Raw genomic sequence first — 24,687 nt, forward strand, 5'->3', positions numbered from 1 at the left:
AATTTCTCATTGAAAAAAGAAAAAATATAAATTCAGAAAAAATAAAAAACTGAAATGAAAAATTGAAGCAATGAAAAATCGGACAAATAAAAAAACAAAAAACCGAAACGAAAAGTTGCGAATCAAAAAGCTAAAAATAAGAAATGAAAAATTAAAATCACAAACTTGAAAAATTGCAAAATCCAAAAACTGTAAAATTAAAAAAATGCAAATCGAAAAATTGAAAAACTGAAAATTTGATAAATTTGCAAGGCGAGAAACTGAAAAATTTTAAAAATTTAACTTGAAAAAAAACGAAACATTGACAACGAAACTGGAAAAATAAAAAAAAATTGAAAAAACAAAACATTGTGAGATCAAAAAATCTAAAAATTGAAAACTTTCATTGGAAAAAGAAAAATTCAGAACAGTGAAAAACCGAATGTTGAAAAAATAAAGAAAATAAAAAACCGAAACGAGAAATTGCAAAGCGAAAAGCTGAAAACAAGAAATGAAAAATTATGACATAAAATCAAGAAAATGAAAATTAAAAAAAAAAAGAGAAAATGAATCATGAACTTGAAAAATTGAAGAAACCAAGAATTGGAAAATCGAAAAACAGTAAATTTAAAAAATTGCAAAGTTGAAGCAAAAAATAAAGGAGACAAAAAACCAAAACGAAAAATTGCAAATCGAAAAACTGAAGCTATGAAAAATTGAAAAAAATATAGAAAATAAAAAACCGAAACGAAGAATTGCAAAAATGGAAAAGCTGAAAAATGGAAAAATTGAGAAATTAAAAATTTAAAACTCGTAAAATTGCAATTCGAAAGATGGCGAAATTAAAAAATTCAAACATTAGAAAGATGGAAAATCAAAGAAATGAAAAATTTTAAAATGAAAACTCGAAGAGTTAACGTAAAATTGAAGCAAAAAAAAATTGAAAAATTGTAGAAACAAAAAATTGAAATTGAAAAAAACTAAAAATTATAAAATATGAACATTGAAAAATTGTAAAAATAAAGAAAATAAACTGAAACAAAAAATTGCAAATCGAAAATTTGAAGAAATTAAACTGAGGAAATACAAAATTCAAGTCAAATCAAAAAAAGCTGTTATTTACGACCACTTGTTTTAACTTTATAAAGGTTATCAAAACACAAAAACCGCAATTTTTTTTAATAATTTTTCAAAAGTCGGATTTGTTGCACACTATTCGTATCAAAAAATGTATTCCCAGAATTTTGAGAAAATAAGAACTATTTTTGATTTAATCAACAAAATTAATTGATTATTTTATTTTATTAATTATTTTAAACATCATGTACAAACAACTTTAAAAAGTGAGAGTATTGCTTAAGCAACTGGTTTTGTACTTTCTAAGTTAACGGTATATTAATAATTCAAATAAAGCAGCATATTTTGTTTACTAGATAAGCATAATTATGCTTGGGAAATTTTTGGAATGACGTCATCAAGGAAGGGATGGATTAGTAATTTACAATGTTCCTCTTGACTAAGTTAAATGGTAAATTCTGTATATTAAATAATATCACGCATATTATTTTTGCACATTATAAATAGTAATTTACTTGGCAAAATTTTGAGAATTTTGTAGATGCGGTTTACCATTGTAACAGTAATTTCATAATAGTTTCGCCAACAGAAGACATATATGTAAACGGGAGACCCACTTTTCATATCCAAGAAGCTATAAAACGTCTACAACATATATGTATTTCTTTTTTTTTTAAGTTCCCTACATTTGTTAATCAATAATGTTTGATCAATACCACACTCATTCCAACATTTTCCAACGTGTGTCGTCAAGGGAATACCAACACGAACTTTTATCTAATCCACAAATGACGTCATTATTTAACATATTCATAACATTAACACACAATATTTCACTTGAATTAAAACTGGTTTAATTAGTAAATATCAGTCAACAGTAACAGGAAACAGCATAAATAATATTGTTTCCATGACCAAAGATAATAGTGTTAAAGGTGTCAAATTACAATTACAAACTAGAAATTTAATTCATGTTGTAAAGTAGAACACCTTCGTACAACTGATAAAAACGAGTTTACTGCACAGTTTGAACCTAATTTAAGTACATAATCAACATTTATACTCACTTTAACGTTAATATCCGCCGCATAGATAATATTAACTCCAGGTCCGGCAGTACATAATACTTTCAACATCATCCCTGACTGCGTCTTACTGACAATAGTCCCAATAATCAAATCACCCACTTTCACATTCTGCAAAAAATACCCCATGAATAAACTCAATCCGCCCCCAATACAACCACTTCCTAACCTTAAAAAAGTACTTGAGTCGGTTCTGCTTATCGACATTCAGATAAGTCTCAAACGGGGGCATGATGGCATACATGTCTTCCGCGACCTGCCCCTCTTCGGGCTTATACTCAAAATCCGCTGGTTCTGTCGAGAACAGCATGTTGGCCTTCTTCACCACAAACTGCTGGAGCTTGAGGCGTTTGCCTCGGTCCTGGAAAGACAAATACTTCTGCCTCTCGCTGTACACTTGGTAATTAAGATCCTTGACGTTCCTCCGGTGCAAGTCATTCTCTCCGTATTCGGCTTCCCACAGTTTTTGCATCTGCTGCCCATTGTAATTGAGCGAAGAGCCAATGAGGTTGGCATTCAACGACTCCATGGCGGAGTGTTGCGGTCTTACGTCTTCCAAGATTCAGGCCTGCGGAAGCATCACGAACTTATTAATGGGGGTTTTGGCGCGGGGCACGGGAAAGTGAACGCGGCTTAACACCTAAAAATAGCGTTTTTGGGCGAGTTTGCTTGGGCTTGGTCCCAGCCAAGATGGCGTCTAGGGTAAGGGAAATTACAAGGCAAGATACTGTCAGAATGTCCGTGGAGACGCTCCTTTGGGGGGTATGTACAAAATAATGGGAAATAACACTCTATGGCCTAGAAGAGAGGTAATTATTGGTTACTGGGGACGAATATGGAACTTACCCTGCAAGAAAGAGTCAACACAAAGAAATGCACACACACAACGCCATTTACCGGAAGTTTGGGACCGGCGGCTAGGGGGCGCTGGTGCGTCCGTTCGGCCAATGACGAGGCAATCGCTGCTGAGTTGCGATTGGCTGATAATGGCGGCACTTTCAAATACAATTGCCAAAGTTGATCAATTTTTTTTTACACTCTAATTAGAAGAATTTTTCAAAAAAAAGTCATCTGCTTTTGTTCTAAATTCTACATGAGATAAATTTTGATTGTTCAGGCAACAGACACAAAAAATGTTTTAATTTTTACACATTTTCTTCAGAAATTTCGTCCTCTGTCATTCAGTCATATTCAAATTATCAATTTTTTCAACTGCGCACTGGATTAGGTTGATCTGTTAATAAAAAATAACTATTACTTCTCTTCTAAAATCTACCGTTCAACTTTTGCCGTATTTAAAGGAGTTGTAGAAGAAAAGTGGAGGATTTAAGTTGATTACCACAAAAATTTACCATTTAGAAATGTTGCCCCGCCCACCCGCCCAATTTTAATTGTGATGAGTTTTTTTATTCGTCGTGAGCCAAGAAGGCGGAGCTTATTTGCAAAATCCTTATTTCTCTACGAGAAATTAAAAACATGTTTCTGAGTATCGTTTGTTCAAAGAATACTTTGTATATTAAGAAAAAAATAAAGCCAAAGAATAGGCCCCACCCATATCCGCCCCGATCTCAATTCTCAATTGTGATGAATTCTTCATTCGTTGTCGGATCGAGGGGCGGGGCTTAATTGCAAGATTCATATTTGTCTAGAAGAATTTACCATTTTAAAGATGTTCTAAGTTTCTTGTTCTGAAAAGACAACTACGTATATTAAGAAAAAAGGCAAAATCTAAGCCCCGCCCACCCGCCCTATCTCAATTCTGATGATTTTTTTTAATCGTCGAGAGCCAAAGAAGCGGGATTTAATTGCAAAATCCTTATTCTTTCTCTATAAAAAATTACCATGTAAGACATGTTTTTGAGTAGCGTATTATTCAAAGAATACTAAGTATACTTAGAAAAAATTAAAATAGTAATGAAGTTTTCATTCTTTGGCAGACCTATTGCAAAATCCATATTTCCTTACAAAAATTTACCATTTTAAACGTGTTTTAAGTTTGTAAGAAAAAAAAAATTATCACAATTGAGATGGGGTGGGTGGGTGGGGTTTATATTTTGTCTTTTTTTCTTAATATGCATAGTTTTCTTTGAACAACACGATAAGTATTTTGCAGGTAAGCTCCTCCCCCTTTTGGTTCACAGCGAATAAAAAAAATCATCACAATTGCGATAGGGCGGGTGGGTGGGCTTACATTTTGTCTCTTTGTTTTAGTATGTGTTAAGCTGGGTTAAGCTGCGCCCCATAATTGCAAAATTCATATTTCGTTGTAAAAATGTATCATTTTAACCATATTTTACGTTTCTTGTTGTGAAAAGATGGCTATATATATTAAGAAAAAAAAAGGTAAAATGTAAGCCCCGCCCACCCGCCCTATCTCAATTTTGGCGATTTTTTTATTCGTCGTGAGCCAAGAGGGCGGAGCTTGGCTGCAAAATTCTTATTTCTATACGAGAAATTAAAAACATGTTTTTGAGTATCGTGTTGTTCAAAGAATACTGTGTATATTAAGAAAAATAAGTATTTTGCAGTTAAACTCCGCCCCCTTCGTTCACGGCGAATAAAAAAAATCATGACTATATATAATAAGAAATAAAAGTAAAATGTAAGGCCCGCCCACACATCCAATCCCAATTGTAATGAATTTTGTGCAAGAAATACGAAGTTTAACATATTGTGTTGTCTTGAGAGAAAATAGGGAATAAAGAAGAGAAAAAACTTTACAAAAATAAAACTTTACTTTTCTGCGTAAATCGGTAGAATCATTACAATTGAGATAGGGTGGATAGGCGGGGCGTAAATTTTGGCATTTTTTTCTTAAGATACATAGTCTTCTTTTCACAACAAGAAACTTAAGACAGCGGTTAATTTTGCGCTGCTTTTCTCAATATATATAGTTTTTTTTCAACAACACGATACTTAAAACATGTTCCACGTGGTAATTTCTGATAGAGAAATGGGCGGGGTTTATATTAAGCCTTTGTTTTTTTTTTAATATACGTATAATCATTTTTTCGCAACAAGAGACTTAATACATGTTTAAAATGGTAAATCTTTGTAAAAAAAATGTGAATTTTGTAATTAAATTGCGTCGTTCGAACAAAGCAAATGAAAAGTTCATCACAATTAAGGTAGGGGTGGGTGGGCGGGGCTTAATCTTTGGCTTCTTGTTCTTAATATATACTAATATATAGATTTTTTTCAACAACACGATTTGATATTTTAATTATTTTGTTGTTGAAAGGAAATAATGTGTAGTTATTATGAAAAAGAAGTCAATGGATATGCCCCACCCACCTGCCCTATTTGAATTGTGATTAATGTTTCTGTTCGTGAAATAAATGCCACGATACTCAAAACCATGTTTTTAATTTCTTGTAAAAAATAAGTATTTTATAGTTAAGCTCCGCCCCCTTGGTTCAAGGCAAATAAAAAAAATCATCACAATTGAGACAGGGCGGGTGGGCGGGCTTACATTTTGTCTCTTTGTTTTAGTATGTGTTAAGCTGGGTTAAGCTGCGCCCCATAATTTCAAAATTCATATTTCGTTGTAAAAATGTATAATTTTAACCATATTTTACGTTTCTTGTTGTGAAAAGATGGCTATATATATTAAGAAAAAAAAGGTAAAATGTAAGCCCCGCCCACCCGCCCTATCTCAATTTTGGCGATTTTTTTTATTCGTCGTGAGCCAAGAGGGCGGAGCTTGGCTGCAAATTTCTTATTTCTATACGAGAAATTAAAAACATGTTTTTGAGTATCGTGTTCAAAGAATACTGTGTATATTAAGAAATTATATTTGGCCTTTTTTTCTTAGTATACATAGTATTCTTTGGACAACACGATACTCGAAAGCGTTTTTTCATTTTTTTGTGAAGAAATAAGTATTTTGCAGTTAAACTCCGCCCCCTTCGTTCACGGCGAATAAAAAAAAATCATGACTATATGTAATAAGAAACAAAAGTAAAATAAATGTAAGGCCCGCCCACCCATCCAATCCCAATTGTGATGAATTTTGTGCAAGAAATACGAAGTTTAACATATTGTGTTGTCTTGAGAGAAAATAGGGAATAAAGAAGAGAAAAAGCTTTACAAAAATAAAACTTTGCTTTTCTGCGTAAATCGGTAGAATCATCACAATTGAGACAGAGCGGGTAGGCGGGGCTTAAATTTTGGCATTTTTTCTTAATATACATAGTCTTCTTTTCACAACAAGAAACTTAAAACATGGTAAATTTTTGTACACAAATATGGATTTTGCAATTATGCTCCGCCCCTCGATCTGACAACGAATGAGAATTTCATCACGATTCAGACAGGGGCGGGTGGGTGACGGTTAATTTTGCGCTGTTTTTCTTAATATATGTAGTTTTCTTTCAACAACACCATACTTAGAACATGTTCCACGTGGTAATATCTGATAGAGAAATGGGCGGGGTTTATATTAAGCCTTTGTTTTTTCTTAATATACGTGTAATCATTTTTTCGCAACAAGAGACTTAATACATGTTTAAAATGGTAAATCTTGTAAAAAAATGTGAATTTTGTAATTAAGTTGCGTCGTTCGAACTGAAAACAAATGAAAAGTTCATCACAATTGAGGTAGGGGTGGGTGGGCGGGGCTTAATCATTGGTTTCTTGTTCTTAATATATAGATTTTTTTCAACAACACGATTTGATATTTTAATTATTTTATTATTGAAAGCAAATAATGTGTACTTATTATGAAAAAGAAGTCAATGGATAAGCCCCACCCACCCGCCCTATTCGAATTGTGATTAATGTTTCTATTCGTCAAATAAATGCCACGATACTCAAAAACATGTTTTTAATTCCTTGTAAAAAATAAGTATTTTATAGTTAAGCTCCGCCCTCTTGGTTCACGGCGAATAAAAAAAATCATCCCAATTGAGATAGGGCGGGTGGGCGGGCTTACATTTCGTCTTTAGTATGTGTACATTTCTTTTCACAGCATGAAACTTAAAACATGTTTAAAATGGAAAATTTGTATAAGGAAATATCGATTTTGCAATTAGGCTCAGCCCCATAATTGCAAAATACATATTTCCTTATAAAATGTGTCATTTTAACCATGTTCTAAGTTTCTTGTTGTAAAAGATGGCTATGTATCTCAAGAAAAAAAAGAGGCAAAATATAAGCCCCGCCCGCCCGCCCTTTTTTTATTCGTCGTAAGCCGAGGGGCGGAGCTTAATTCTAAAATCCTCATTTTTCTACGAGAATTTACCATGTGAAATATATTGTTAAGTAAGCGTATTATACAAAGAAAACTAAACGTATTAATTAAAAAAAAAAAACAAAACAAAAGAGAAGCGCCTCAAATCCGTCTCGATCTCAATCAAGATGAATTTTTCATTTTTTATCAGACCGAGGACAATTGTAAAATCGATATTTCCTATACAAATTTACTGTTTTAAACATGTTTTAAGTTTCCTGTTCCGAAAAGACGACTACGTATATTAAGAAAAAAGGCAAAATATATGCCCCGCCCAACCGCCCCATCTCAATTCTGATGATTTTTATTTCATTCGGTGGCAGACCTAGGGGCGGAGCCTAATTGCAAAATCCATATTTCCTTGCAAAAATGTACCACGTTAACAATGTTTCTTGCTGTGAAAAGATGGCTATGTATATTAAGAAAAAAAAAAAGCAAAATATAAGCCCCACCCACCCACCCTATCTCAATTCTGGTGATGTTTTTATTCGTCGTAAGCTGGGGGGCGGAGCTTAATTGTAAAATCCTTATTTTTCTACCAGAAATTACCATGTGAAATTTGTTTTTAAGTAATCCTGCTATACAAAGAAAAGTAAAGGTATTAATTAAAAAAGAAAACCAAAAGGGAAACCCCAGCCATCCGTGTCGATCTCAATCGTGATTAATTTTTCATTCGTTGCCAGACCGAGGGGCGGAGCGTAATTGCAAAATCGGTATTTCTCTATAAAAATTTACCATTTTAAACATGCTTTAAGTTTCTTGTCGAGAAAAGAAGTCTACACATATTAAAACAAACAGGCAAAATATAAACCCCGCCCACCCACCCTATCGCAATTGTGATGATTTTTTTTATCCGTAGTGGGCAAAGAGGGCGGAGCTTAACTGCAAAATCGTTATTTCTCTGAGACAAATTAAAAAAAAAATGTTTTTGAGTACAGTGTTGTTCAAAGAATACAATGTATATTAAGAAAAAATTAAAGCCAAAGATCAAGCCTGCCTTGATCTAAATATGTAGTAATGAAGTTTTCATTCGTTGCAAGACCTAGGGGCGGGGCCTAATTGCAAAGTCCATATTTCCTTACAAAAATTTATCATTTTAAACGTGTTTTAAGTTTCTAAGAATAAAAAAAATCATCACAATTGAGATTGGGTGGGTGGGCGGGGTTTATATTTTTCCTATTTTTCTTAATATACATAGTATTCTCTGAACAACACGATACTCAAAAACATGTTTTTAATTTCCTGTAAAAAAATAAGTATTTTGGAGTTAAGCTCACTCAGTTAAGCTTGGTTCAAGGCGAATAAAAAAAATCATCACAATTGAGACAGGGCGGGTGGGCGGGCTTATATTTTGACTTTTTGTTTTAATATGTGTAGACTTCTTTTCATAATATGAAACTTAAAATATGTTTAAAAGTGAAAATTTGTATAAGGAAATATCAATTTTGCAATTAAGCTCCGCCCCATAATTGCAAAATCCATATTTCGTTGCATAAATGGACCATTTTAACCATGTTTTAAGTTTCTTGTTGTGAAAAGAAAGAAGGCTATGTATATTAAGAAAAAAAGAAGCCAAAAATTAAGCCCCACCCATATCTATCCCAAGCTCAATTATGATGAATTTTTCATTCGTTGTCAGACCGAGGGGCGGAGCCTAATTGCAAAATCGATACTTTTATATTGACCTTACAGGTCAGGTCAGGTCAAGTCAGGTTATCGAAGAAAAGAATTTGTAGTCATAACTGATGCAAGTCTAACAAAGATTCTTGTAATTTTCTAAATTAATATAAAGCTAAATTTGACGCCCAGACGCCCCCCTTAAGCTGAAATAAAACCATCTGAAAATAAACTGTGAATTAATAATGTGCCAGCTGAAATAAAAACGCTAACTGTCTAGCGGTAAAAAGCAACATAATTTTTTTTAGTAATTTATGACCCACTTGCTGTATTTTTATAAATAATCACGGAATCACGTAACCTTTTTGGTATGTAATCTTTATTGTTTGACCCTGAGTAAAATGAAAACACATGACAATTTTAAGTTTAATTAAGTGTGAACAAATAGGTTTGACAGGGCTTTTTGAAATAGTTAACAATGATAAATGTTTGGTTAAAATAACTAACCCCTGCATTTCAGTTTTAATACAATCTCTAGAACCGAATCCTTATCAGCTTTGACTTTCGTTACAGATGATATGAAGGGGGGCCAAAGATCATATTATAAATAAAAACAATCTGGTGTTGCACTTAATTTAAAAATGCAGTAATCAGTGAATCATATTTGTTTTGTTTCTGTATTTAAAGTAGATATAAGATAATTAATTTAAATAGTTGCAACTTAATAAGTAAGTAGAAGTGAGAAGACAATGTAGTTACGTTCGTTTATTAATTTTATCACTTATATGTGTCAATATTTTTAATAACATTTTGTAGGCCTAGGTCAGAAGGTTAACAACGTGTATATATAAAAACAGACGTTAAAAGTAACTTACTAACAATATTTAATTAGTTGTACTAATGAATACACGTCAATTTTTTTTATTTTGCGTTGGTATGTTGTCTTTTTTTGTCTTTCACTATGACGACAATCTAATTGCAGCTTTAGCGACAACACAAGCGTTCCACCACTTAATCCCCCCTGACAAAGAAACCATCTACTCATGGAGTGCAGACATCAAAGCCGGTACTCATCTTCCAGTACCATACGCCTCCCAGTACGCCCTTCAAGGTAAAATCCATCTTCAGCCTTGCAACAACACAATAGTTGTCAAACTCACCGATCTAACACATCGACTCTACAACGGAATCATAGACCATTTCCACGAATACGAAGCCAAAAATGTATCACTACCTCCGGAAGTGCAAGCTTTGGAAAATGCATTTAAAATTACCTACACTGACAGTGGCTTGGTTGAAGGAATTTCGACACAAAACAACGAAAAGGACTTTTCGCGCAACATTAAGAAAGCAATCGCGAGTATTTTTCAGCTAAATAGTACCTTCTTTCGGAAAGAGTACCACCGTCCGGAATCGTTTGTGGTGAAAGAGAATTCCATCTATGGACATGGTACTGATCTCTATAGTATTTTCCCACAGAAGGACGGGAAGGTGGAAGTGCACAAATTACACAACATGCCTGATAATGAAGATATATTTTCTCATTTTGTTACCAATACTGAGGGGGCGTCTTGTGATGTGAAAAGCGGAAAATCGATTATGCATGACAGTAGGAAAAACTATATTCTTCAAAAACAAGACGATTGTTATGTTGTTAAGAAAATAACTGTCGTGGGATCCGTTGTTTATTATCCGTTTAAAGCAAAATCTGACGCTCAGATGATTGTGGTAAATCAGAATTTTGACTTAGTTGAAGTCGTACCAATAAACGACAAGTACCAGATTAGTGACGAATATTTTGAGAAAAGTTTGAGTTACGTTTCGTTTGACAAAAAAACAAACGACGAAACGAACGGTCGACGAAGTATCGACTACGACAAACTCTTACCCATGGTACGCGATATGCTGGAAGATATACCACAATACATGCGCGAAGACCATATTAACACCAAAGAACCAGATCGAAAACGCGGTCAACTAATCAATCGTGTGCAGCAAATTTTACTCAAATTCACACTTGAAAAATTCAAGGAGTTACAGTCGACGTTGTCAACACAAGCACTAAACGCCTACTACCATATTCTTCCTTTAGTAGGTACCGAAGCATCACTTCTCTACATTAAAACTTTAATCGTTACTAAGACAATCGGTGAAGACTTAGCCATCGACGTGTTACAAAACATAGCAGGACACATCCGACCTTCAGCCCCCTTAGTCCAAAAACTCGAAGACCTCATCCATTTAGATTCAACTTTCACCTGGAACTTGCGAAAAGTCGCCATCTTGAGCTTCGGCAACATAATCTACAAATCATACCTGAATCAACTCCAGTCGAACACAGATAACCCGCAAACACCCTACGAAAAGTACGTCGACGAGTACATCCATAATCTACGAAACTCTACAACATACATAGTCCAAGTGACGTACCTTCTGGGTCTTCGCAACATGAAACTACCCATTCTTGCCCACCGTTTACTTCCAGCTCTCAACGGGAAATGGTGGTCGAACCAGTACTTGCGATACATGGCAATATGGGCTTTGGCACCCCCTATTCTTACCAGTTCTGGTCCTGATAAACTCATAGAATCGTTCTGGACTCTTTTTACAAATCGTAACGAAAAACTAGAAATAAGGAGCTTCGCGTACTACTATATCATGTACTCTCGGCCAAATTTGTCGTTGTTGAGGAGCATTTTCGCGTATATGTTGACTGAACCTGACGACGAAATGTACCGTATACATTATACACTGTCGCATACTTTGATGCAGTCGACTGATCCGTGTCATCAAGAGATTAAAGTGAGGTTATCACAAGTGATGAAGTTTAGTCCACCGCCTCGTCGTGGTGTCTCTTATATCAATTTCTTCGGGTACAAAGATGAAGAGTTCGGGTTTAGTACTAGTGTCCAGAAGTACTTCTGGAAGTCGAATGAGCTAAGAATGTATTGTTATTACGTTACGTCGCAGCTGTTCTACAATTACGAAGAGGAGTGGGTAATATATTGGAAGATCCGTGATGGGAGAGACAAGGATCCAGGGCTTGTACAATCCATTGTTGATATTATAACAACGAGGCGACTGGAGAGTTCTGATTTTCATATAGAAGCTAGTATCGCTAGACGTGGACAAGTTATCAACATGTTCGCCTTCGATAAACATAGCATAGACGAACTGGTTTCGTTTCTGAAGTTCTTCATCGCATATGTACCCGAACTGAACAAAGATCTCTTATACATAACTCACGAAAGGTACAATTCTTATATAATTCCGACGGATCTTGGTATTCCCGTTTTCTGGCAGTACTTCATGCCAGAAGTACACTACAACAACTTGACTATAAAGAAGGAAATTCTGGACGACACGGTTAACGTTCGTCTTGAGAATAAATACGGTGCTTGGATTCACTACAGGCACGGTTTGAGCTTCTACAACCCAGTCGCTGACGTTTGGCAAGGAATAAACAAGTACCATACTTACGACGCACTTTTGCCTCTTCATTTCAACGTCTCCTTAGACTACACCCAACAGAATTTGGAAATACACTGGCAGAAACACAACGATTCTTTGATGAACGTCGCTGGGGTTAAAACCCACGCAAAACAGCTCGTTTTTGTCCGAGATTCAGACGACTACGAGAAAAAAGTCTTGGGTGAATTCGTCCCGCAAGGAGAAGAGTTTCAAAGCGTTGGACCCGGCAAACAGTTTAGACATGATGTAAGTACCACAGGTGCGTCACTTTCAATTAACGCTTTCTTTTAGTACCCTCTCATCGACAAAGATAACCTAGACACAGGCCACAGGTTGCACATCGTCAACTACGACAGTGATATTCACGCCCCCTATGGCGTGTTTAAAAGCCGACTGTTCATGTTTGCGGATCCTTCGTCTAAATACTTTCAGTCGCCTTTGCAACACGGGGTTTTAGTATGGCTGAACTTCCATCGTGACATGGTACTACTTCCAAGAGCAGGGACATACGGTTTCGTCGCCAGGCTAGAACCAAGTCAAGAACTACGTGTTACCAAAATTGATATTCTTTTCCATCACAGATTGGATTCTCATAGTAAAAACTCTCACGTTTCTGGATTCGACTCTCACTCACGTTTGGTGTACAAAGTGAAAAACGAAGAAGGGATTTTGAAAACGTGGGATTTGAATGCGTTGCTTGAAGTTGCTGAAGGACATAACTACGGCAAGTTGAAAGCCAAGCTGAGTCGTATTCTTCCTCAACAAAAGGACTACAGGTTGTGTCTTCATGGTTTTAAAAAATGGGCAACAAAGAAAGTTGATGGGCACTGGACTGTCACTATGGGAGAAACCGAAACTAGTGAATGCGTTAACGACACCGTGATTGAGATAACATCAATGGGTAGACAATCTCACGAGCAACAAAGTGGAAAACAATTAAATTGTCAGAATGTTATACCGTACTCCGGACAGTACTACCGCAACTTGAAATGTTTGCTCAGTGATAGTACTCTCAGACACTACACTTACGATGTAACTAGTACCAACGTACCAACATTCTTAAAACAAATATTTACAAATTTGGGAGACGACTTGAAGGGTTTGTTCCGGTCTTACTACACCTACAAGATTGAACGCAATGACAATATAACTAAAGATTCTTTCAAAGTAGACGTGACGTTCCCGTTGGCTGCACACGAAGTGAATGTTGAAGTGGCAACAACCGAACAAACGTACGAATTTTCAGGAGTACCACTAAAGTACTGGGACTGGTTTAAAGTCGCCCCTGAATCTACAACGTACTCTTTAGGTTTAATAGACAAGTACGAAAACGGTGAGATCGATTACTGCATCATCCAGAATGATCGTCGCTACCTGAATAAACAATCTGTGTTAGAAGAAGTACCAAACGAATGGACTTTGTACGTCGCAGGTGATTCGGAGAGTCACGACCACGTCTACCTAAAGCAAATTGATCACAAAATCGTACGATACAAATTATTAAGTGTGGTTCTTTCATTTAATACCTGTTTCAGGCGGTTAAATTGGTTGATGGTCATCATACTTTAGAAGTACTACCGGTGGCCGACGATTTTCATACTACATTAGATGGTACTATCACTTCGTCAAAAGAACTTCAAGAAGACTGGATCCACTGTCGTGTGTTTGGTGGAGACAGTCACGAATCTCTCGTGGTCTTTTTGACACACAGTGGAGTTAATTTAGAATATGATGTCAAAAGTGTAATAATCACGATTCCAGAGGGAAGTCCTTGGCATGGTCAATGTTATGCTGTTGCATCCAATAAAGAAACAATATCACCTTCGACGGAAGCTGTGGTACCTATTACCGAAAAAGTACCACCTTTGCTGAACAAGATCGTAAAAACTAGATATTTAGGTTAATTTTTTGGTTGTTATGTAACAAAAAATACACATAATAATGTAATAAAATAAAAATGAGTTGTTGATTCATGATTATCGCCACTTGTCACCAAAATAACTAATTTGATATCTGACACCGTTCAAGAATAACACAAAGTTTTATCTCTGCCAAACATAAGTCACAAGGTCACACATGCACACGTATAAAAGCAGACGTTTTCAATGAGTTACTAACAGTGCTAAAAAGTGATAATGAACGCACTTCATTACTTTTTACTATGTGAGTCCCTAACTATGTTTGTAAGTCAATATCAATTCAATTGTAGTTTTAACGACGACACAAGCTTTTCACCACTTGATTCCACCAGACAAAGAAACCATCTATTCGTGGAGCGCAGACATTGAGGCCGGTACTCACCTTCCAGTACCATATGCCTCCCAGTACGCACTTCAAGGTAAAATTCACCTTCAACCCCATAATAACTCAGTTTTCGTGAAACTGACCGATTTGACTCATCGTCTGTACAATGGAATCGTCGATCATCGTCACGAATACGAAGCCAAAAATATATCACTACCTCAGGAGGTTGACGATCTGGAAAATGTGTTCAGAATCACGTACAGTGACGACGGGTTAGTGGAAGGAATCGCGACCCAAGTCAAAGAGAAAGAATTTTCACGCAATATCAAGAAAGCAATTGCCGCTATTCTTCAGTTAAATAGTACTATCATTGGGAAAGAGTACCATCGACCGGAATCGTTTGTGGCGAAGGAGAATTCGATCTATGGACACGGTAGTGACGTGTATAGTGTTTATCCACAAGACCAAGACAGACTGGAAGTACACAAGTTACACAATATGGTTGATCAAGAAAATATTTACTCTCACTTTGTGACCACCACACAAGGACTGTCGTGTGATGCGTCAAAAGGAAAAACCGTTGTGCACGGTAGTCAAAAAAACTATGTTCTTGATAAAGAAGAAGGTTCTTATGTTGTTAAGACTATTACTGTGGTAGGATCTATTGTCTACTATCCGTTTAAAGCACGATCTGACGCTCAATTGATTTCGATAAACCAGAATTTTGATTTAGCTGAAGTGATACCGATAAAGGAAAATTACCACCTCGACGAAGAATATTTTGATAAAAGTTTGAAGTACGTTCCGTTTGACAGAAAAGAACAGCCGATTTTGGATGAAACGAACGGTCGACGAAGCATCGACTACGATAAACTCTTGTCTATGTTAAAAAATATGCTAGACGATATCCCCCAATATATGCGCGAAGATCACATTAACACCCAAGAACCAGACCAAAAACGTGGTCAATTAGTCAATCGTGTTCAACAAATTTTACTCAAGTTTAGTGTCCAGAAATTAGAAGAGCTGCAGACGTTGTTGTCAGACGAAGCTCTAAATACCTTCTACCACATTCTCCCTTTAATAGGCACCGAAGCTTCAACCCTCTACATTAAATCGTTGATAGTTACCAAAACAATACCCGAAGATTTAGCGATCGACTTGTTGCAGAAGATCGCAGCACACATCCAACCTTCAGTCAATTTAGTCCAGAAACTCGAAGACCTGATCCATTTGGATTCAACGTTCAGCTGGGATTTACGAAAAGTCGCCATCTTGAATTTCGGCAACATAATTTACAAATCGTACGTCCATCAACTCGAGTCAAAGTCAGACGATCCTTGCCAACCTTACGAAAAATATGTGGACCACTATTTTTGGAATTTACGAAACTCGACATCGTTCATTGAACAAATAACTTATCTTTTGGGTGTTGGTAATATGAAACTACCCAATGTTGCTCGTCGTCTAGTTCCGACGTTCAATGGTGAGTGGTGGTCTAACCAACACTTGCGATATCTGGCGGTCTGTGCTGCCGCACCACCTATTTTTTTCAACTTTGGTCCTGATACGACAATAGAGACGTTGTGGCCTATTTTTACTAATCGTGACGAAAACGTGGCCCTAAGGGCAATATCGTACTATTACATTATGTCTTCTAGACCGAATATGTCGATGCTAAGGAACATCTTCACGTATATGTTGACTGAACCCGATGAAGAATTGTACCGACTTCATTACACCCTCTCGCAGACTTTGATGCAGTCCACCGATCCTTGTCATCAAGATTCTAGATTGAGGTTAGCGCAACTCATGAAGTTTACTCCACCACCTCGTCGTGGCGTCTCAGAAATTAGTTTCTTCGGGTACCAAGATGAAGAGTTTGGATTCAGTGCCGGTGTGCAAAAGTACTACTTGAAGTCGAAGGGGTTCCGCATTTATGCCTATTACGCCACTTCCCAGTTGTTCTATAACTATGAAGAAGATTGGGCCGTGTACTGGAAGATTTATGATGGAAGAGATACAGACCCGGGTCTTATGCGGTCCCTCGCTGATATAATGACAAAGAGTGAACTAGACAATTTTGATTTTCACATAGACGCAGTGATTGTTAGACGTGGCCAGATTATCAACACGTTCGCGTTCGATAAAAATAATGTGCAAAAAATGGTCACTACTTTGCAGTACTTTGTCGTACTCCTGCAAAGTTTTGAAAAAAATCTCTTATATATAAATCACGAAAGGTATAACTCTTATTTGATACCGACGGATCTGGGTATTCCGGCGTTTTGGGAGTACCTGATGCCTGAGGTACACCACAATAAGTTCAATGTAGAGTTTTCAAAATTCGACAAGAACGATATTAATCTTCATATTAGCAATGAATATAGTGCTTGGATTCACTACAGACATGGTCTGAGTTTCTACAACCCCATTGCTGATGTACACCAAGGAATAAACAAGTATCATGCCTACGATGCTCTTGTTCCTCTTCATTTTACTGTAAAAATGCATTTCGAAGACAAAAAATTACAAGTGAATTGGGAAAAATCCGAAAACCCAGTCAGGAACATCATCGGATTTAGAGCCCACGTGACACAGTTCGTTTTTGCTAGAGATTCCGACGACTACGACAAAAAAGTCTTGAGTGAGTTCCTTCCAGAAGGAGACAATTTCCAAACTGTGGGTCATAACAAAGAGTTTAGACATGATGTAAGTAGTACTTAAGTACGTGTCACCTACAAGTTAATGTTTTTTCTTTTAGTACCTTCTTCTCGACGAAGACAATCTAGACACAGGCTACAGATGGTACTTAATTAACTACGATAGCGACATTCATGCCCCGTTTGGTGTCTTCAAAAACCGACTGATGACGTTCGCCGATCCGTCATCTAAATACTTTCATTCGCCTTCACAACACTGGGTTTTGGCATGGCTACATTTCCATCGCGATATGGTACTACTTCCAAGACCTGGAATCTACGGTTTTGTAGCTCGATTGGAACCCAGTAGCAAATTCAATGTTACGAATATTGATTTCACTTGGTCGATGGACTTAGACGTTCTTAGTAATAGTTCATTCGTTCCTGGATTCGAGTCGCGTTCGCACGTGGAGTACGAAGTCAGAAATCACGAGGAAATTTTAAAAAGTTGGGAATTACGGGTTTGGCTTAAGTTTTCTTCAGGTCATAATTATGGTGACTTGCAAATGCAGCTAAGCCGGGTTCTTCCCAAGCAAAAGCGGTACCAGATATGTATACAGGGGCATAAAAATTGGACATTGAATGAAGTAGAGGGACATTGGAGTGTGAGCGTGGGAGAAAGCAACGACCAGGAGTGCAGTAATGACACTCTGATCGATATTACTTCTATCGGTGAACGTTCCTATGAACAAAAAGATGGCAGACATAAGCATTCAAGTTGTCAGCATGTTGCAGCATACTCTGACGACAATCAACGCAGCATGAAGTGTTTGTTCAGTCTTAGTACCCTGAGACATTATACTTATGAAATAACCGGTACTAAAGTATCGTCGACTTTGAAACAGATTTTTACAAATCTGGGGACGGATTTAAGAAGTCTTTTTCACTCTTATTATACTTATAAGATTGAACCTATTGAAAATATCACCAAAGACTCCTTCAAAGTAGATGTCACGTTTCCGTTAGCGGCACATGAAGTTAATGTTGGAGTAGCGACAACTGAACAAACGTACGAGTTTTCAGGAGTACCACTAAAGTACTGGGACTGGTTTAAAGTCGCACCTGAATCTACAACATACTCTTTATTTTTTCTAGAAAAGTACGAAAACGGTGAGATTAATCATTGCATCGTCCATTCCGATTACCGTTATTTCAATAAAAAGTACATATCGGAAATAGTACCAAATGAATGGACCTTGTATGTTGCTAATAATTTACACTCTGTATATTTAAAGCGAATTGATAACAACATAGTAAGTTAAAAAACTTTGTTATATTATTTCTGATTCGAGGGTTATTTCAGGGTGTAAAAATAACTCATGGCGACCACGTGTTTGAAGTACTGCCAGAAGGTGAAGCCAATGAATATTACCTCAAATTAGATGATACTATTGTTTTGTTAAAAGAGTATCAAGAAGACTGGGTACACTATCGTATATTGACTGAAGACATTAACAAACCTGTCGTCATTTTCCTGCAACAAAGTGGGATTATTCTAGAATATGATGTTAAATGTGTGATATTTAGAGTTGCTGAAATAGGTACTTGGAGTGGTCAGTGTTATAATACAAATATATGAGTATTTGGTTGTTCCTTAGGGTTTTTTGATCTCAAAGCTACAAATTTACGAGAGTTCTTGATAGGTTAGGTCGTGCATTGTTCTAGTTTATGGTGCTTTTAGGGTACGTTATCCTCCGTTCTCAAAACGTCGTCTTATTCGTTTTATCAACTTGAGTACACTACCGATTGACCTATAAAAACAAGTCTTACTGTGATTATCTGTTTATTTTTGTTTGAGAATAAGTTAATCAAATTTTTGAAGAACTTATCCGTGTCCAAGGATAAAACAACGATTATGTTTTATCGTTGTCTTTAAAGAAATCATTAAGCATGTTTTTCAATCAGAGTTCAAAAGGTCGAAATGCATATAAAATCAAATGTGTCAAACTGATTATTCCTAGTATTTTGCAAAAAATCTAACAATGAACACACTCCAACTTTCTACACTGCTTGTCGGTACGTCGTACTTATTTATTTTATTGTTTTGCTAAAATATCAACAAAACCCATTGCAGCCATAGTGACAACGCACGCTTTCCATCAGCTAATACCACCCGACAAAGAAGCGATCTTTTCGTGGAGTGCAGAAGTCAAAGCTGGTACCCATCTACCAGTAACATACGCCTCCCAGTACGCCCTTCAAGGTAAAATCCATCTTCAGCCTTCTAACAACACAATAGTTGTCAAACTTACCGATTTAACACATCGACTCTACAACGGAATCGTTGACCATTTCCACGAATATGAAGCCAAGAATGTATCACTACCTCCCGAAGTACACGATTTGGAAAATGCATTTAAAATCACTTACACTGACAGTGGCTTGGTCGAAGGAATTTCCACACAAAGCAACGAAATGGATTTTTCGCGCAACATTAAGAAAGCAATCGCGAGTATTTTTCAACTAAATAGTACCCTCCTTCAGAAAGAGTACCACCGTCCGGAATCGTTTGTGGTGAAAGAGAATTCCGTCTATGGACATGGTGACGACCTCTATAGTATTTTTCCTCAGAAGGGAGGGAACATGGAAGTGCACAAGTTACACAATATGCCTGACAGTGCAAAAATATATTCGCACTTTGTTACTAATACTGAAGGGGTGTCTTGTGGTGCGACAAACGGGGTACCGGTAATGCATGACAGTAAGAAAACCTATGTTCTTGAAAAAAACGACGATTGTTATGTTGTTAAGAAAATTACTGCAATGGGATCCATTATTTACTATCCATTTAAAGCCAAATCTGACGCTCAGATGATTTTGGTAAACCAAAATTTTGATTTAGATGAAGTCGTACCCATAAAGAATAAGTACCAGATTGGTGAGGAATATTTTGAGAACAGTTTGAGCTATGTTTCGTTTGACAAAAAAACAAACGACGAAACGAACGGTCGACAAATCATCGACTACGATAAACTCTTACCCATGGTACGCCATATGCTGGAAGATATACCACAATATATGCACGAAGACCATATTAATACCAAAGAACCAGATCATAAACGCGGCCAGTTAATCAATCGTGTGCAGCAAATTTTACTCAAATTCACACTTGAGAAATTCAAGGAGTTACAGTGGACGTTGTCAAAACAAGCACTAAATGCTTTCTACCACATTCTTCCTTTAGTAGGCACCGAAGCCTCGACTCTCTACATCAAAACTTTAATCATTACTAAGACAGTACCTGATAATTTAGCCGTCGAGTTATTACAGAACATCGCAGGCCACATCCGACCTTCGCTCGATTTAGTCCAAAAACTCGAAGAGCTCATCCACTTGGATTCAAAGTACAGTTGGGATGTACGAAAAGTCGCCATCTTGAGCTTCGGTAACATTATCTACAAATCGTACGTTCAGCAACTCCAGTCCAATTCAGACAGCTCTCAGGAACCCTACGAGAAGTACGTAGATGAGTACATATACAATTTACGGAACTCTACAAGATACATAGTCCAAGTGACGTACCTTCTGGGTCTTCGCAACATGAAACTACCCATTCTTGCCCAGCGCTTGGTTCCAGCGTTCAACGGTGAATGGTGGTCGAATCAAAATTTGCGATACATGGCAATTTGGGCTGCCGCACCGCCGATTCTTTTCTATTCTGGTCCTGACAAGATGATAGAGAACTTTTGGCCTATTTTTACCAATCGTCACGAAAAAATGGCAGTGAGAGCATTTTGTTATTATTACATTATGTATTCTAGACCGAGTTTGACAATGTTGAAGAACATCTTCACGTTCATGTTGACTGAACCTGATGAAGAGTTGTACCGGCTTCATTACACACTTGTACAGACTATGATACAGTCAACCGATCCTTGTCACCAAGATGCTAAATTAAAATTAGCTCAACTCATAAAGTTTAGCCCACCTCCTCGCCGTGGCACATCAGGTATCAGCTTCTTTGGGTACCGAGACGAAATGTTCGGATTTAGTGGTGGTATTGAAACGTGCTACTTGAGAACCGAAGATATGCGTATTTATGCTTATTATCTTACTTCCCAACTGTTCGACATTTACGAAGAGGAGTGGGTATTTTATTGGAGAATTCAAGATGGAAGAGATAAAGATCCAGGACTCATACAATCTCTAGTTGATATTGTATCACTGAGTCAACTAGACAGTTTTGATTTTCTTATTGAAGCCAGTATTGCCAGACGTGGTCAAGTTATCAACACTTTCGCTTTCGATAAAAGAAGTTTGAACGAAATGATGGCCCTCTTGGGCTTGTTCCTCGCATACGCTTCGAAATGGAACCTCAATCTCTTGCACATAAATTACGAAAGGTACAATTCGTACATGATACCAACCGATCTCGGAATTCCCGCTTTTTGGGAGTACTTCATGCCGGAGGTACATTACAACAATTTGAGTGTAACTAAGCAGATTGAGGGAGACAGTATTCATTTCCGCATTGAAAACAAGTACGGTACTTGGATTCACTACAGGCACGGTTTGAGTTTCTACAATCCCATCGCTGACGTACGACAAGGAATAAACAAGTACCACGCCTACGATGCACTTTTTCCTCTTCACTTTAACTTGTCGTTGAACTCTAAACTACAGAATTTAGAAGTACATTGGCGAAAACATGATGACCCCCAAATGAACATCGCTGGGATTAGAACTCACGCAACGCAGCTAGTTTTTGTTAGAGATTCTGACGATTACGAGAAAAAGGTTTTAAGGGAGTTTGTACCTGAGGGAGAAGAATTTCAAAGTGTCGGTCACGGCAAAGAATTTAGACATGACGTAAGTAAGTAAAATAGTTTCTTCGGATTTCGTTAATTAATTTTGTTTTAGTACCCTATCTTTGACAAACACAATCTAGACACAGGCTATAGGTTGTATTTAGTTAACTACGATAGTGACATCCATGCCCCGTATGGTGTCTTCAAGAATCGACTACACATGTTCGCCGATCCCTCATCCAAATACTTCCACTCGCCTTTACAACACTGGGCCATGGCATGGCTAAATTTCCACCGCGACATAGTACTACTTCCAAGACCTGGAACCTACGGTTTCGTAGCCCGACTGGAACCAAGCAGCCAATTCGGTGTTACCAACATTGATTTCGCTTTATCGCAAATATTTGAATACGCTAGCAACAGTTCCCACGTCCCTGGAGTCGATTTACACTTCCACCTGGTGTATAGTGTCAAAAAACACGACCAAATTTTAAAAACGTGGGATTTAGATGCGTTAACCGAAATTGCTTCAGGTCATAATTATGGTTCTTTGAAATTAAAGTTGAGTCGTATTATTCCTAAACAAAAAGGCTTTAGAGTATGTGTTGAGGGTTACAAGAAATGGGCACCAGAAGAAGTAAATGGGCATTGGGGTATAACTATGGGGGAGAGTGACAACGGAGAATGTGTTAACGACACCGTGATTGATATTTCCTCGAATGGTAGACGTTCCCTGGAACAAAAAAGTGGAAAATATAAACACTCAAGTTGTCAGAATGTGGTACCATACTCTGCTCATGATATGAAATGTCTGATCAGTCATACCACTCTCAGACACTACACTTACGAAGTCACCAGTACTAACGTACCACCGCGCTTAAAACAAATTGTCACTAATTTAGGAGAAGACTTGAAGAGTCTTTTTAACCAGTACTACTCTTACAAGATTGCACACAATGAAAATATCACCCAAGACTCTTTCAAAGTAGACGTAACGTTTCCCTTAGCAGCACATGAAATTAATGTTGAAGTAGCGACAAGGGAACAAACGTACGAATTTTCAGGAATACCACTAAAGTACTGGGACTGGTTTAAAATAACCCCGGAATCTACAACGTATTCTTTAGCTTTTATAGAACAGTACGAAAACGGCGATATCGATCACTGCATCATCCAGTCAGATCGTCGTCAGCTCAATCAAAAATCTGTGTCAGAAGTAGTACCAAACGAATGGACCTTGTACGTCGCTAACAATTTAGAGTCACACGACCACGTCTACATAAAACGACTTGATGACAAAATCGTAAGATAAAAACTATTCTTAAATCCTCTTTGATTTAATAATTCTTCCAGGCTGTTAAACTCATTCGTGACGACCACACTCTTGAAGTACTACCTGCAGCTGAAACCGACGATTATCACATTACGTATGATGGAGACGCTTCTACAAACGAACACCAAGAAGAGTGGTTACACTATCGTGTATTTGATGTAGATATCCATAAGCGTCTCATTATTTTCCTTCAACAGAGTGGAGTTCATTTGGAGTATGATGTACGACACGTGGTGATCACGATTCCTGAGGAAACACATTGGCATGGTCAGTGTTATGCTGGTGCCAAACCGTTAATTCCATCGACTACTCGCAACTTATTTTTTTCGAAAACTAATATATCTTCCATGGAATGGGAGGTACCCACCATTGAGAAAATATCGCCCTCGACCAATAACTTTCCAAAAGAAAAAATTTGAAGCTTAATGTAGTAAATGCTTACGAGCCATGGGATCAAAATAGTGTAAATTGTAACAAGTTTTGTGTATTATCACTCGTTTAATGCAAATATTTTCAATAAAAAATGCTTAACAACAACTGTCATTTTGAAGAATTACGGTATTAAAAACTGGAACCACTGCCATTGGTGTGTTTTTTAGTTTCATGTTGTGAAAAGAAGTATAGACATACTAAAACAAAAAGGCAAAATTTTTGTAAGAAAATATGGATTTTGCGATTTTGCTCCGCCCCTAGGTCCGCCAACGAATGACAACTTCATGTTTAGATCAGGGCAGATATAGGTGGGGCTTAAACTTAAGCTTTAATTTTTTCTTAATATACATAGTAGGTATTTTTTGAATAACATGATACTTAAAAACATGTCTTACATGGTAATTTCTTATAGAGAAATAATACGGATTTTGCAATTAAATTTCGCTGCTGTGGGTCTCGACGATTAAATAAAAAATCATCACAATTGAGATAGGGTGGGTGGGCGGGGTTTACATTTTCCCTTTTTTCTTCTTAACATGTGTAGGCTTATTTCGACAACAAGAAACTAAAACATGTCTAAAATGGTAAATTTTTGTAGTAATCAACTTAAATCTTCCACTTTTCTTCTGCAAACCCTTTAAATACGCAACTTGGCAACGGAGTTTATAAATGACAATTTTCAGCTCTAAATGCAACATCAACGGGATCAGCAACTTCAACGGGAACTTCAACGTCAACAACAAGTTTATAAATTCCACTTAAAAATTAA

The 24,687-nt window shown here is 36.9% G+C and overlaps 4 protein-coding genes across 7 annotated transcripts in view; 3 read left to right on the forward strand and 1 right to left on the reverse strand.

The window, feature by feature from the left end:
- LOC135130626 (peptidyl-prolyl cis-trans isomerase G) overlaps positions 1-3,079 on the reverse strand; it is a 28,325-nt gene extending 25,246 nt beyond the window's left edge. For 2 of the 4 annotated variants that reach the window (XM_064058030.1, XM_064058027.1), the window contains exons 1-3: positions 2,988-3,079; positions 2,311-2,709; positions 2,124-2,252 (exon numbers count right to left, since the gene is read on the reverse strand). In XM_064058030.1, coding sequence (XP_063914100.1) covers positions 2,124-2,252; positions 2,311-2,670 — 489 coding nt within the window. In that variant the 5' untranslated portion in view covers positions 2,671-2,709; positions 2,988-3,079. Of the gene's footprint in view, positions 1-2,123; positions 2,253-2,310; positions 2,940-2,987 lie in introns of all 4 variants that reach the window. The other 2 variants (XM_064058029.1, XM_064058028.1) reach the window with 2 other exon arrangements.
- Positions 3,080-9,828: 6,749 nt separating this feature from the next.
- LOC135130128 (uncharacterized) lies at positions 9,829-14,428 on the forward strand. The gene is made up of 4 exons (XM_064057461.1): positions 9,829-9,922; positions 9,971-12,705; positions 12,751-13,944; positions 13,995-14,428. The coding sequence occupies exons 1-4, from the start codon at positions 9,889-9,891 to the stop codon at positions 14,361-14,363; spliced, it is 4,332 nt and encodes a 1,443-aa protein (XP_063913531.1). The 5' UTR covers positions 9,829-9,888; the 3' UTR covers positions 14,364-14,428.
- Positions 14,429-14,532: 104 nt separating this feature from the next.
- Positions 14,533-18,984, forward strand: LOC135130550 (uncharacterized). Its single transcript, XM_064057955.1, has 4 exons — positions 14,533-14,622; positions 14,669-17,415; positions 17,468-18,658; positions 18,709-18,984. Exons 1-4 carry the CDS (start codon positions 14,595-14,597, stop codon positions 18,982-18,984), a joined length of 4,242 nt encoding a protein of 1,413 aa, XP_063914025.1. The 5' UTR covers positions 14,533-14,594.
- A 395-nt stretch (positions 18,985-19,379) lies between these two features.
- On the forward strand, positions 19,380-24,023 carry LOC135130238 (uncharacterized). The gene is made up of 4 exons (XM_064057592.1): positions 19,380-19,421; positions 19,480-22,214; positions 22,266-23,456; positions 23,507-24,023. Exons 1-4 carry the CDS (start codon positions 19,388-19,390, stop codon positions 23,903-23,905), a joined length of 4,359 nt encoding a protein of 1,452 aa, XP_063913662.1. The 5' UTR covers positions 19,380-19,387; the 3' UTR covers positions 23,906-24,023.
- The last annotated feature ends 664 nt before the right edge of the window (positions 24,024-24,687 follow it).

The sequence above is a fragment of the Zophobas morio genome, unplaced genomic scaffold, assembly GCF_036711695.1.
Source record: "Zophobas morio isolate AGI-343-1 ecotype UQ-CSIRO unplaced genomic scaffold, CSIRO_AGI_Zmor_V1 ptg000017l, whole genome shotgun sequence".
NCBI classification, from domain to species: domain Eukaryota; kingdom Metazoa; phylum Arthropoda; class Insecta; order Coleoptera; family Tenebrionidae; genus Zophobas; species Zophobas morio.

Bases quoted from the DNA above. Each gene is read 5' to 3' on its own strand.
- LOC135130128 (XM_064057461.1), top strand. From the start codon at position 9,889: ATGAATACACGTCAATTTTTTTTATTTTGCGTTG. The intron at 9,923-9,970 runs GTATGTTGTCTT...ATCTAATTGCAG, and splicing joins ATTTTTTTTATTTTGCGTTG to CTTTAGCGACAACACAAGCG. The intron at 13,945-13,994 runs GTACGATACAAA...TACCTGTTTCAG, and splicing joins AGCAAATTGATCACAAAATC to GCGGTTAAATTGGTTGATGG.
- LOC135130550 (XM_064057955.1), top strand. From the start codon at position 14,595: ATGAACGCACTTCATTACTTTTTACTAT. The intron at 17,416-17,467 runs GTAAGTAGTACT...TTTTTCTTTTAG, and splicing joins ACAAAGAGTTTAGACATGAT to TACCTTCTTCTCGACGAAGA. The intron at 18,659-18,708 runs GTAAGTTAAAAA...GGGTTATTTCAG, and splicing joins AGCGAATTGATAACAACATA to GGTGTAAAAATAACTCATGG.
- LOC135130238 (XM_064057592.1), top strand. From the start codon at position 19,388: ATGAACACACTCCAACTTTCTACACTGCTTGTCG. The intron at 22,215-22,265 runs GTAAGTAAGTAA...ATTTTGTTTTAG, and splicing joins GCAAAGAATTTAGACATGAC to TACCCTATCTTTGACAAACA. The intron at 23,457-23,506 runs GTAAGATAAAAA...TAATTCTTCCAG, and splicing joins AACGACTTGATGACAAAATC to GCTGTTAAACTCATTCGTGA.